This window comes from Poecile atricapillus, chromosome 15 (genome assembly GCF_030490865.1).
Source record: "Poecile atricapillus isolate bPoeAtr1 chromosome 15, bPoeAtr1.hap1, whole genome shotgun sequence".
Lineage (NCBI taxonomy): Eukaryota > Metazoa > Chordata > Aves > Passeriformes > Paridae > Poecile > Poecile atricapillus.
In genome coordinates this window covers 7,242,071-7,253,061 of record NC_081263.1, presented here as the reverse complement: position 1 = coordinate 7,253,061, position 10,991 = coordinate 7,242,071, and the positions used below count along the sequence as shown (strand labels likewise).

The 10,991-nt window shown below is 50.4% G+C and overlaps 1 protein-coding gene across 1 annotated transcript in view; it reads right to left on the bottom strand.

Moving 5' to 3' along the window:
* HELZ2 (helicase with zinc finger 2) overlaps positions 1 to 10,991 on the bottom strand; it is a 30,596-nt gene that overhangs the window by 4,183 nt on the left and 15,422 nt on the right. Inside the window, exons 8-19 of the mRNA XM_058850543.1 lie at positions 10,825 to 10,900; positions 6,042 to 9,552; positions 5,136 to 5,221; positions 4,631 to 4,762; positions 4,235 to 4,396; positions 3,884 to 4,025; positions 3,290 to 3,406; positions 2,674 to 2,866; positions 1,746 to 1,880; positions 1,291 to 1,509; positions 780 to 936; positions 120 to 287 (exon numbers count right to left, since the gene is read on the bottom strand). Coding sequence (XP_058706526.1) covers positions 120 to 287; positions 780 to 936; positions 1,291 to 1,509; positions 1,746 to 1,880; positions 2,674 to 2,866; positions 3,290 to 3,406; positions 3,884 to 4,025; positions 4,235 to 4,396; positions 4,631 to 4,762; positions 5,136 to 5,221; positions 6,042 to 9,552; positions 10,825 to 10,900 — 5,098 coding nt within the window. The remainder of the gene's footprint in view (positions 1 to 119; positions 288 to 779; positions 937 to 1,290; positions 1,510 to 1,745; positions 1,881 to 2,673; positions 2,867 to 3,289; positions 3,407 to 3,883; positions 4,026 to 4,234; positions 4,397 to 4,630; positions 4,763 to 5,135; positions 5,222 to 6,041; positions 9,553 to 10,824; positions 10,901 to 10,991) is intronic.

Genomic DNA, 10,991 nt, shown 5'->3' with positions numbered 1-10,991 from the left:
CCCAGACTAAAGAGCAGAAGAATAAAGCAAGACCACATGTTGTGCTAGTTTGGATCATCACCCTTTTATCTGAGAATCCTATTCCCCTGAAGGCTTGTGCATGTTCCAAGGATACCCACCTATGATGCAGAGTCCTTCCTGAGCTCGTGTGATGGCAACATTGACCTGGTTTGGGTCGGTAATAAACCCCAGGTATTTCTTCTGCCAGCTCTTTGTGGGCTTCCTATCGATCTCAGACCGGGGACAGGAGCGTACAGTTGACAGGATCACGTATTTCCATTCACTTCCTAGAAAGTGGAAGCAAACCAGATTTTCTTAGAAGGAAGCATCTGGCCATTTCTCTATCCCACTCACTTCTCTGCTGCCACCCTCTGGGTTTCTCCAGCTCTGGAGGCTTTGGACTCCTGATCATTGCTTTCCAAAGAGAACTGTCTTCTGACAGTTCTTTAACACCTTCTCAGATATAGAAGCACAGAATCACAGAATGATTTTGTTTGGAAGGAACATTCTGTGTTCCAGCTTCCCTGACAGGGGCAGGAAGCCTTTCACTAGAAATCTTCCACTGGAGACCTTCCACCTTCCTGCCTTCAGCAGCCTCACCCTGCCCAAGAATTCCAGAGGCTTCCAAAGGATTTATTATAATCACAGATCACCCGGAAATCTGGTCTTCCCTGGCTGAAGTGACCCTGGGGTAGGGTTTGCTTGAGGGCTGTATCTGTGAGGAGCATCTCAGGAAGGCAGGAGGGGACAGACCCAACCTCCCCTTCCCATCCCCTCACCTTGACTCTTCATGATGGTGCAGACGGTCACCCCGCGGATGCCCTCCCTCTGGAGGCTCTTGTTGATCTCGGACACCTGGGCACTGTAGGGGCTGAGGATGGCGATGCTGTCCGGCCGGATGGTGCCATCTAGTGTCAGCTGCTTGGCAATCCTCACCTGGGGGGACCAGAGTCCTGCTCACCTGGCAGCGGGGCCGGGGGGAAGAGCCCCCAGCACCCCCCCCGCCTCCCAGTGCCGACCTTGGGATCACATTGCCCGACACCTGTTCCTGCCCAGGGGCGTCCTGGTGTGCTCCAGACCCGGGAGGCACCATGCAGACGCTACTGATCTTTATATCTTTATATCTTTATATCTTTATATCTTTATATCTTTATATCTTTATATCTTTATATCTTTATATCTTTATATCTTTATATCTTTATATCTTTATATCTTTATCATCCCTCCACAAAATCCCAGCACAACACCCTCCCTTCTGCACCCCCAGCAATTCCCCAGGACCCTGCTCACCGCGTGTGCCACTTCCTCCAGGTTAGCTTTGGAGTTCTCGTTTCCTTCCTCAGTAGAAATCATGAGGGAGTGCTCCTTCCCTTCCACGTGCCCGAAGATGATGGGGCAGCAGTTGTTACCTCTGTGGTGGAGCACGCTGGGCTTCTGAACAAGCTGAGAACTTGTTCTCAGCCGCCTTTCATAAAACTCCTGGGATGGGAACTCACAAATGCTCTTGTGCTGGCAGAGAAAAGGGAGGAAAGTGAGGTGAATGAAACCCAAGGAGCTTCTCAGCCTGCAGCATCTTTCTGGGCAGGCTTCACCCCCAGTGCCATTCACCTGGAACTGGCACTGGCATATTCCTAGACATAATCCTGTGTCTGGGAAGGGGAAGCACTAATGGAGACTATCTGCTGCTTTAAGGCAAGCCTTGATTTTCTGTGATGGAGAGAAGGCAATCCACAGGAGGGCCTCACCATGCGGTACTGCGTGTCCAGCATCCACGCCTGTCCCTGGTAGCGCTCAAACAGAGACATCTCCATGCCAAGACTCTTGCAGACATCGTTGTTAACCACCGGCCGCAGCTGTTTGTGATCCCCCAGCAAAACAACCTGGAAGGAAGGGCAGACTCCTCAGCTGCGAGGTGGTGGCACTGCAAAGGCCATCAGCTCTTTGAAAGGCTGTTTGTGCACAGACATTCGGTGCTACCTATTTATGTTACATTTACAGCAACCTCAGCCAAAGACCACATTGGACATGATATAAATATCCTGTTCTAGATAATGTTTCCATCTGATGGGAGAAAAACAAAGAACCATAGAATTCTGGAATCACAGAATGGTTTGGGTTGGAAGGAACCTTAAAGCTCACCTCTTTCCAACCCCGTGCCATGGGCAGTGACACCTTCCACTAGACCAGGCTGCCCCAAGTCCTGTCCAACCTGGCCTTGAACATTTCCAAGGATGGGGCAGCCACAGCTTCTCTGGGCAACCTCTGCCAGAGCCTCACCATCCTCAGAGGGAAGACTTTCTTCCCAATATCTAATGGAACTCTGCCTTCTGTCAGTGTGAAGCCATTCCTCCTTGTCCTGTCACTCCATGCCCTTGTCCAAAGTCCCTCTCCATTGCTCTTGGAGCCCCTTTAGGCACTGTAAGAGGCTCTGAGGTCTCCCTGGACCCTTCTCTTCTCCAGGTTGAACAGCCCCAGCTGTGTCTATGCTTCTTGTGACACTAATACTTTGTACCTAGGCCAGAATATTTTTTCAGTGGCAGCAATACCCACCCCATAAAGAAGCACAAACCTTAAAATTCTACCAGGTCTTGTAAGAGCAGCGTGGTAAAGGACAGAAAAGGTTCGAGAGCCCTGAGCAGCTGTCCCAGAGACACATCTTTGGCAGGGACATACCTTCTCAGCACGGCGGTGGCAGACCAAGGGGATGAGGGTCTCGGGCTCTGTGGACATGGCACACTCGTCGATGATTATCTGCTTGAAATTGAGCTGCTCCAGGGCGTTGGCAGATGAGACAGAGCAGGTGCACAGGATGACATCATGACGCGCCAGCTGATACGAGCGACCTTGTGACAACCAATTTTTGTACCTAGTGTTGATGCAGAAAACACCAGGTTATGCATAAGGGAACACCTTCAGATTCCTCATGCAGGAACCAGGCAGAGGTCGTGCTTTCCCAAATGATTATGGCCTCACCTCCCTCCCCAGGATGAGCTGGTCTTCCCAGAAAAGGGCTTTGGATGGACACTGTAGGAAATGTACTTTGTCCTGAACTCAACAGGGCAGGGGGTCTGGGTGCCAGATTCAAGGGTCACACAGGCAGAATAGGAATTTTGGTTAAGATGGACAACCGCACCAGTGCAAAAGGGATTCTGAGGCTCTGTGCTGTACCTGTAACCTCCAGCTCATCATTTCAAATCACTATTCTGAACACACAGTTTATTAATCTGTGCTTCAGAGGTGGCACACAGCCAAAGTCAGCCATCTCTCACCACGGTCTCTTCCTACTCACTCCTTTGTTTCAGCTTCTGTGATCTCCTCTCTGTTCCTCACCCGAGCGTCAAAGTGACAGATCCTCTCCCAGAAGGGGCTGGGCGCCCGCCGGATGCGATGATGCAGGATTATTTTGCTGAACAAAGAGTCAATATATAAATATTTTCCCTCAACACTAAGACCTGAGTGATTTCTTCTACAGTGAAGCAGACCACACCACCTGCCTATGTGGAGAAACCCCATTAGCTAAAAAACTCACAGCCAATCTTTCCCATCTTTGTAGACCAAATAATTCAACCTTGAGGACATAAAATACAACTGCTTCCCTTTAGCAGCTGCAAGCAGGAATGAAGTCAGAGACATTCAGGGCTGTTCCAGAAGGAGATGAAAACATCTTTGGACTTTTCAACAACTTGGATTTCCTGACTAGGTGCTATATTAGAACGTACACATTCACTTGAAAAAATTAATTACAAATTATTTAGAAAGCAGGTTAATAGTGCTGCTCTGCAGTGGTAGAATAAAACTATTTGCTCTGCTTTGTTCAGCATTACTGATGCAGAAGCTACCTCTCCCCAGCATCCTAGGAGCCTGCAGGGCCATGCTGTCCTACCTGAGCTCATGTTTTGGCTTTGCATCCCGTAGGGATTTACGGGAGATGTTCCGGTTGCTCCCTGGGTATGGGAATTCCATTGTCTCAATGGCCTCCCCATAAACCCTCAGTGGTTTCAGGTTCTTCACCTTCAGCAGCATCTCTGGAGAAGGAAGGCAGCTCTGCTCAGACAGCAGCAGGCACTGGTGATGCTCTCTCCCTGCCCCTCACTCATCATCCCATCTCCACTGGTCCTCGCCCTACAGTGCAGGGTCTTCTGTAAGGACCAGCCCCACTTTCTGCCCCTCCACACCACATGTTCTCCCTCCCACCAGTACAAGCCACTTCAGGGGCTTAAGAGATGATAGTTACCAGCAACAACATCAACAGACTTGTTGGATGGGCCACAGTACAAGATGCACTTTCTCTTCTTGTCCTTTTCATCTTCCAAGCATGTTGTTTTCTCAACACTCTCCTCATTCAGTTTATGGAACCAGTAGACAATGTGAGTTCCAACAACAGTCTTCCCTGTGCCTAGAAAAAAAAAGGAGCATGCTGAGAACATTTTAACCACAACACATGCTCTGGATCAGCATCCAGCTGATGAGCCACGAAATCAAGAATGGAGGGGACTGCCTTGCACAGCTGTAGGTGATGCCAACCCACGTTCCCTTCTTCTGGCTCACTGAGGGTCCTATGGAAAGCAGCAGATCAGCTCTCACCTGCCATCCATACCACAGCAGGAGTGTTCTGCTGTCCCCCCCTTACCTGGTGGGCCTTGGATGAGCATGAAGGATTTTTTTAGAGCATCCAGAACAGCCTGTTTCTGACTCTTGTTAAGTTTCCAGCTGTTACCAGGGATATCAAAGGAATTTTGCTGCAGGAATCTGGATGTTGTCACTGTTACAGCAAAAAGCCAAGAAAACAAATTTAAAATAAGTTACTGAGGGCAGCACAGAAGTGATTCAGCAAGAGGGTGCAGCAGGTACCTAGTGATGGTGGTCCATTACAAGACCACCTAGAAATAATCCTCATCCCATGCCAAGATACTCTGCCCATGAACCATGTCTGTCAGTCCTGGGGATGACAATCTCAGCTGTGCCAGCCACCAGCAGGGCATCCCAAATTACACAGCAGCTCCTCTCATCCCCTTGCCAGGGGAACCTCCCTGGGAGCATCAGCCCTATGGCAAGGGCCCACAGAAACTGCCAGGGCACCTGCCTGGCCAGAAGCAAGTAGCCACAAGGTAAGAAAGGTTAATATTTGCACTTACGTTTTTGAGGAGGTTCATGGCCAAGGGCGATGCTTTTAGCAAGATCAGAGGCATACTTGAGCTTCCAAAGTGCTTTTTCTTTCCGTCTGACAGACAAGGAAAAATAGGAATGAATGGAATGTAGCATAAAATAGCAAAAGTAGTAATTCAGCTTTGCATAACTGCTTTACTTATTCTTTCTCTCTGCTTTGTTATTGCATTAACTCCTTCCACAAAGAACTTAAACCACAAATAACTTTAACTTAACTCTGCTCCTCTGCATCTGGGACCATTTCTCAACTGACTGAAGAGCTGAGCCTGTAAAGATGTTGACAGCAAGGAACAAAACTACTGTCCCAACTCTGTTTTGTTATGGCCCACTCCCTTTTACTGGATTAGCTTCCAATGTTTCCTAAAGTTCATGATGGAACAGGAAGCATATTCTGCCCTGAGAATGCTACAGCATTGGGGGTGCATAGCAGCCTTTGCTGTGTATGAGGAAGGGCAAACTAAACATCAGCTCTGATTTAAAAAAAGCAGAACTTGTTTTGCAGCAACAACAAAGGGGAATGATTTGGAAATCAGGGAGCTCTTCCACTAAGCAAACCCCACTCCAGAGCTTCACTTGGCCTTTTATAACACATATTGCAGCAACCCAGTAATATAAGAAGCTGGTCCTGAGGGAAATTTCAGCACCTTCCCCTATCTCCCCCTTCAAAGGGACTACCAGAAGAGCATGATACCCTCTGGAGAGCAGACCCAAGGAATGCTGCCACATTCCCCAGAGACCCAAAGCCCAACAGTATGGCCAGTCAGAATAAAGATAAGGGCAGGTTTTTCAGGGGATCAGCCACAGCAGTGAGAAAAGCCCATGGGGGTGCAGCAGAGGGGTCCTGTGGGATGCCAGGTGAACCAGAGCACACTTACATGTCTGGCAGCATCTTTGGAATGATCTCCACCGTGAACCTGGCAGAATCCTGTGAGACCTCCACAGGGATGGTCTCCATAGACATATAGTGGATGTAAAAATTCATAGTCTGCTGAGCAGACCTGTCCAACTTGTCATCATCATTGAACTCCTCCGTGACCCCGTGAGCCACCCAGGTGTAGGTATCAGGATCAACCACAAGTTTGTTCTCCAATTTGCCATTGTCAAGCAAAGACAGGTTCTGGAGGCCATGACTAAGGCATTCCTCATCATTCTGGGGGCTCTTGGGAAGCTTCAGCCCACCTAAACGAATGCACAGGTAACAGTTTAAGAAGTCCACTTCAATGGAGCAGTCCTCCAACCACTTCTTGTTCAGCATAAAGCTCCCTTGCAGCTGTCCTTTGCTTGTCCTTTGCTTTGCCCACTTTATTTTAATATCATGGATGACAATCGAGTCGTTCTCGGCGACGGCACACGACGCAGACTCCATGGCACTCATGGGCATCCACACCTTGTTGTACTCCGTCGGGTTCTTGTACCTGTCCTTGGATGGCAGCGTGGCATAGGCCGAGAAGCAGTCAATTGGCTTCTCCATGTGCTGCAGGCAGACCTCAAACCCTGGTGTCACACACCACAGCTGCACAAAGGGCACCAGGAAGCCGCGGCTGACGTCGGTGGTGAGCTGGAACCACAGCGCGTCACCGGCGCTCAGCTCCAGGGACAGCTCCATGTAGTGGGAGCAGGAGCTTTTCCGCACCCAGCCTATGTGCCGGCGGTACAGCTCCTTGCTCTGCCGCAGGAGGGACGCGGCCTCGTCAAACTCCTCGTTCCTGATGGCCGTGAGCACGTCCTGCCACGTCTGGGTGCGGAAGAGGGTGACGCTCTTGTCGCAGAGGGGTCCTTCCCGCAGGCTCTGCTCCTTTGTCTCTGCAGAGTACATCCTCCTCTTCCAGGTCAGCCTGATGCTGCTCCGCTGCTGGATGAACACAGGCTGCTCTATCAGCTGAAGGGATCTGTAGCTAATTCTCTGGGGATCCGGAAGACTCTCATTGTTCAGGGGAAACAGGGCTTTAAAAAACCTGCTCATCTCTTCGATATCCACCACAAAGGCAATCTTCTGCAGGACTTGGTCCTTCAGCTGGCAGGCCATCTGCAGGGAGTGGGCTCTCTTCTCGTACGTCATCGCCTGGGTATTCTTCCTGTTGAAGTCGTGACAGAGAAACTCAATGTCATCCGCAGAATAGATGAGGGGCTTCTTGCGGAGCACAGAATGCAGGTGCCGCTGGACCACGACATCCACGTACCGGCGGATGGGAGAGGAGGCCCAGGTGTAGGAGTCAACGTGCAGGGAGTAATGGCCTGCCTTAGACTGGACAGTGGAGTTGGAGCGACAGAAGTAGGAGCGGCTGAGCAGTCTCCTGAACTCCAGCACCACTGGGGCCAGCTTTGGGTGGATGTCATCAGTGACAACGAGGTCGAGCATCTTCTGGAAGTCATGGGCATTAGCAGCTGACTGCAGGTGCTCCCAGATGGGGCCCAGAAGACTGAACTCCACATTTTTAGGGGAGTCTTGTCCAGGAGGCATTTCTCCCAGGTGATGTAAGAGATGGATGGACAAAGGAATGATGTGGCTGTACTTGTCTTTCATGTGTGACAGCTGTGTAAGGCTTGGCTCACACTGACACCGGAGAGGAGTGACATTTCTGGTCACCTCCTGATTGGTGAGGAACTCGGCCACAAAACTATTGAACATGATCATTAACTCCTCTATCATCTGATGGGACCCCCTGTTTCCCGGGGAACTTTCCTCATCCAGCCGGTCATAGAAACAGTCCTCCTGCAGCCGAAACTTCCGATGGATCCTGGAGAAGTGATAAGCCACAGCTATGCAGTCCTCCAGGGTATCAAAACGAAGGGCCTTTGCTGTTCCCCTGTAGCAGTTCTTAATGCAGAGCTCTGCCTCTTCGTAGGACAGCTGCCTGTCCGAGCGGATCACGGAGATGGTGAAGATTCCCTTTAACATCTGATCAGTCTCCTTCTCTACGGTGACGAACAGGGAGATCACCCGTCGATCCTTCTGCGGCAGGAGGCTGCAGACATCTTGGCTGATTTTGGGTGGGAACATGCACAGAGGCTCCTGGTTGGGAGCATAGTAGGTCACACCTCGCTTCTTTGCTTCCAGGTCCAAGGCACTCCCTTTGGGAATTATGCCAGCCACATCTGCAATGTGGATCCCAACCTCATAGTGACGCCCAAGATCCCTAATGCTGATAGCATCGTCCAAATCCCTGGCACCTTGGGGGTCAATAGTGAAGGTCATGTAATTCCGACAGTCCTTCAGAGCTTCCTTGGTGAGGTTTATGTTGCTGTTGGAGGTGTATTTGGCTGTCTCTCTGGTGACAGCAGCTGGGTATTTGTTCTCCAAACCATACTCCAAGGCAAGGATCTTTAAGCCTTCTTCCAAAGTCAATGCTGCTTGCAGGATCTCTGTTATTATCCCCAAGGGGTAGTAAAACCCTTCCCGCCAGGAGATGACCTGGACACAGAAGAACTGGCACCTCCTTGTCTCCTGGCTGATCTTCTCACAGCTGACCACTTTGTACTTCCCATTGACAAGCCTGCGGATGGGAATGACATTGGGTTTCTCCTTCAGCCCCGGGACAAATATTTTGGTGACAGTGGGATCGATGGGTATCATCACACGGGGATCAAACTCATCCATCATGCAGATGAAGGTCCGTTCTCTCTCGGCACGCTTCAGGATGCCCACCACCCTCCCCTGTGGGCGGTGGCTGCTGCTGCTGCCTGTGCTGTTCTGCAAGATTTCCACCAGCACCTCGTCCCCAGTGAAGGCCGTCCCACAGTTAACTCTGCCTTTGATCTGGATGTTCATGGCAGGGGAGTCATTGAGGGTGAAGGCAGAAGCTCTGTCGAACGCCTCTTTGACCAGCTCGCACCTCTTGTACATTTGGGGGTGCATATGCAGGTACTGCTGCATCATCTGAGAAGAGAAGCTGACATACTCCCACTTGTCTTTCCACTGGTTTGAAGCCTCAGACTTCACATTCAGCAGCCCTTCATCAGACACTGTCACCAGCATGTTCTTGCTCTCATCTAAGAGCTCCTGGAGGATGGGATCATCAGGATTCATGCTCTCACCCTCAGAGCTCAAGGAGTCTGTGTCACAGTCTTCCTCATCCCCCTCCAGGCTCCTGCTCCAGCTCTCCTTGTCACACGCAGCCTGTTTGATCTGAGCCATTGTCAGGTTCTCTGGGAAGATGCTCCCATTATCAATGCACTGCTGGATGAACCGTTTCCATACTTTGCTGCACTGGCCGTGGGAGCACAAGGCCACGGCGTCCCCCACCACAGCCACCAGCGACTGAGCCCGGGTCATGATGGTGTTGAGCACTCTGGCCTCGTTGAAGAACTCGAGGTGGTGGGAGGCTGAGACACGCAGGCTCTCGCTGGTGTGGACTGTGCTGATGATTATGACTCGAAACTCACGCCCTGCACCAGAGGGGACAAGGAAAAGTCACCCATGAGAACCCAACAGGGAAGACCCTGCCTGGCTGTCACCTGTCTATACTGTGTCACCATGGAGTGATGTGACCTCGCTCGGCTGCAACGTGGGGGTCACCCAGTGTGGGTAAAGCAGCTCTTGGGGATCATGAGATCCTCAGTGCATGAACCAGGGTGGACATCACAAGGCACCACCACCCACAAACCAGGGAGGAAAGGACAGCTTGGAGATGGGATAAAGACAGAGAACTTGGGCAATGCAGCCATGAGCACCCATAGAGTAGCCCAGTGTGCCCAGTGCCACCAGCAGCCCCTCCTTGCAAACATGGGAAAAGTTTGCTGTGAATCTCAAATTCCCTGAGGAACTGAGGGTCTTGCAGGAACAAGAGCAGTGATCATTTGCTGACCACACAACAAATAATAACCAACAAGAGGTATCCTAGTGATGTCAGAGCTGGGAAGAGGCTGTAAAGAAAGGGTGTGGAGATCACAAACACCCCCGGGGGAAGTTATTCTCACCACGAGGAGTCCCAGCTGCACAATAAAAAAAAAAAAAAAAAAGATAATGAAAACACGGATGAGTCATAAACTAAGTCCTTGAGGACAAAATCAGCCTTATCCCTCTCTTGTCATCCAGAGCAGGAGACTCCTCCTCTAGTGAGCTGTTCTGTGATTGGTAGCCATCCTGGTCTCAATTCCCTTCTGTCACCCCCCTCCCTCACTGGTACTTAGGGCTTCACATGATTCACACATACTCAAGTCTCTGGGATGGCACTTACAGGGTTTTTACCCTCCTACAAAGAAATATCCATATATTTGAAATGAGTTGACAGCTGGCTGCAGATTTAATTCAGTGTGAAATCTTATTCACTCAGGAAAAGACAAAATCAAAAATCTACCAACCCGATGGGAATGGAAATCAGCCAAAGGAGTTCCAGACACTCCCTCCTAATTGGTGTTAGGTGGACTGCACTGGTGGCAGAGACATGGCGAGGGCAGGGGAGCTCTGCCTGGCAGCACCTCCCAGACAGTATTTTTCCACAATAGCCAATATTTTGCATTTTAACAAGGAGGAAAATGTAAAGATGTCGGAAACTCCTCTGCTAACACCCCAATCTCTCTTCCCCCTGCCTGTTAACAGTGGCTGTAGTTGCTCTGGACCCTCCTGTCCACCAGCATGACTGCAAAAGCTGTGCATAACACACGCAAAAGACCCCAAAATGCAGCCAGGCATGAGGAACTGTTGCACAAGACACAAACCTGGCAAATTTTCATAGTTTTCCACCACCACATCTTGTAGATGATTTTTCCTCAGCTCTTGTCTTGTTGCAGAAACCTGGTAAGAAAGAGGCACAACTGAACTCAGCTCAGAAATGCCTCCCACCAAGCACCAGGGTCCCTCATCCTGCCCAGCTGCAGGTTCCCCA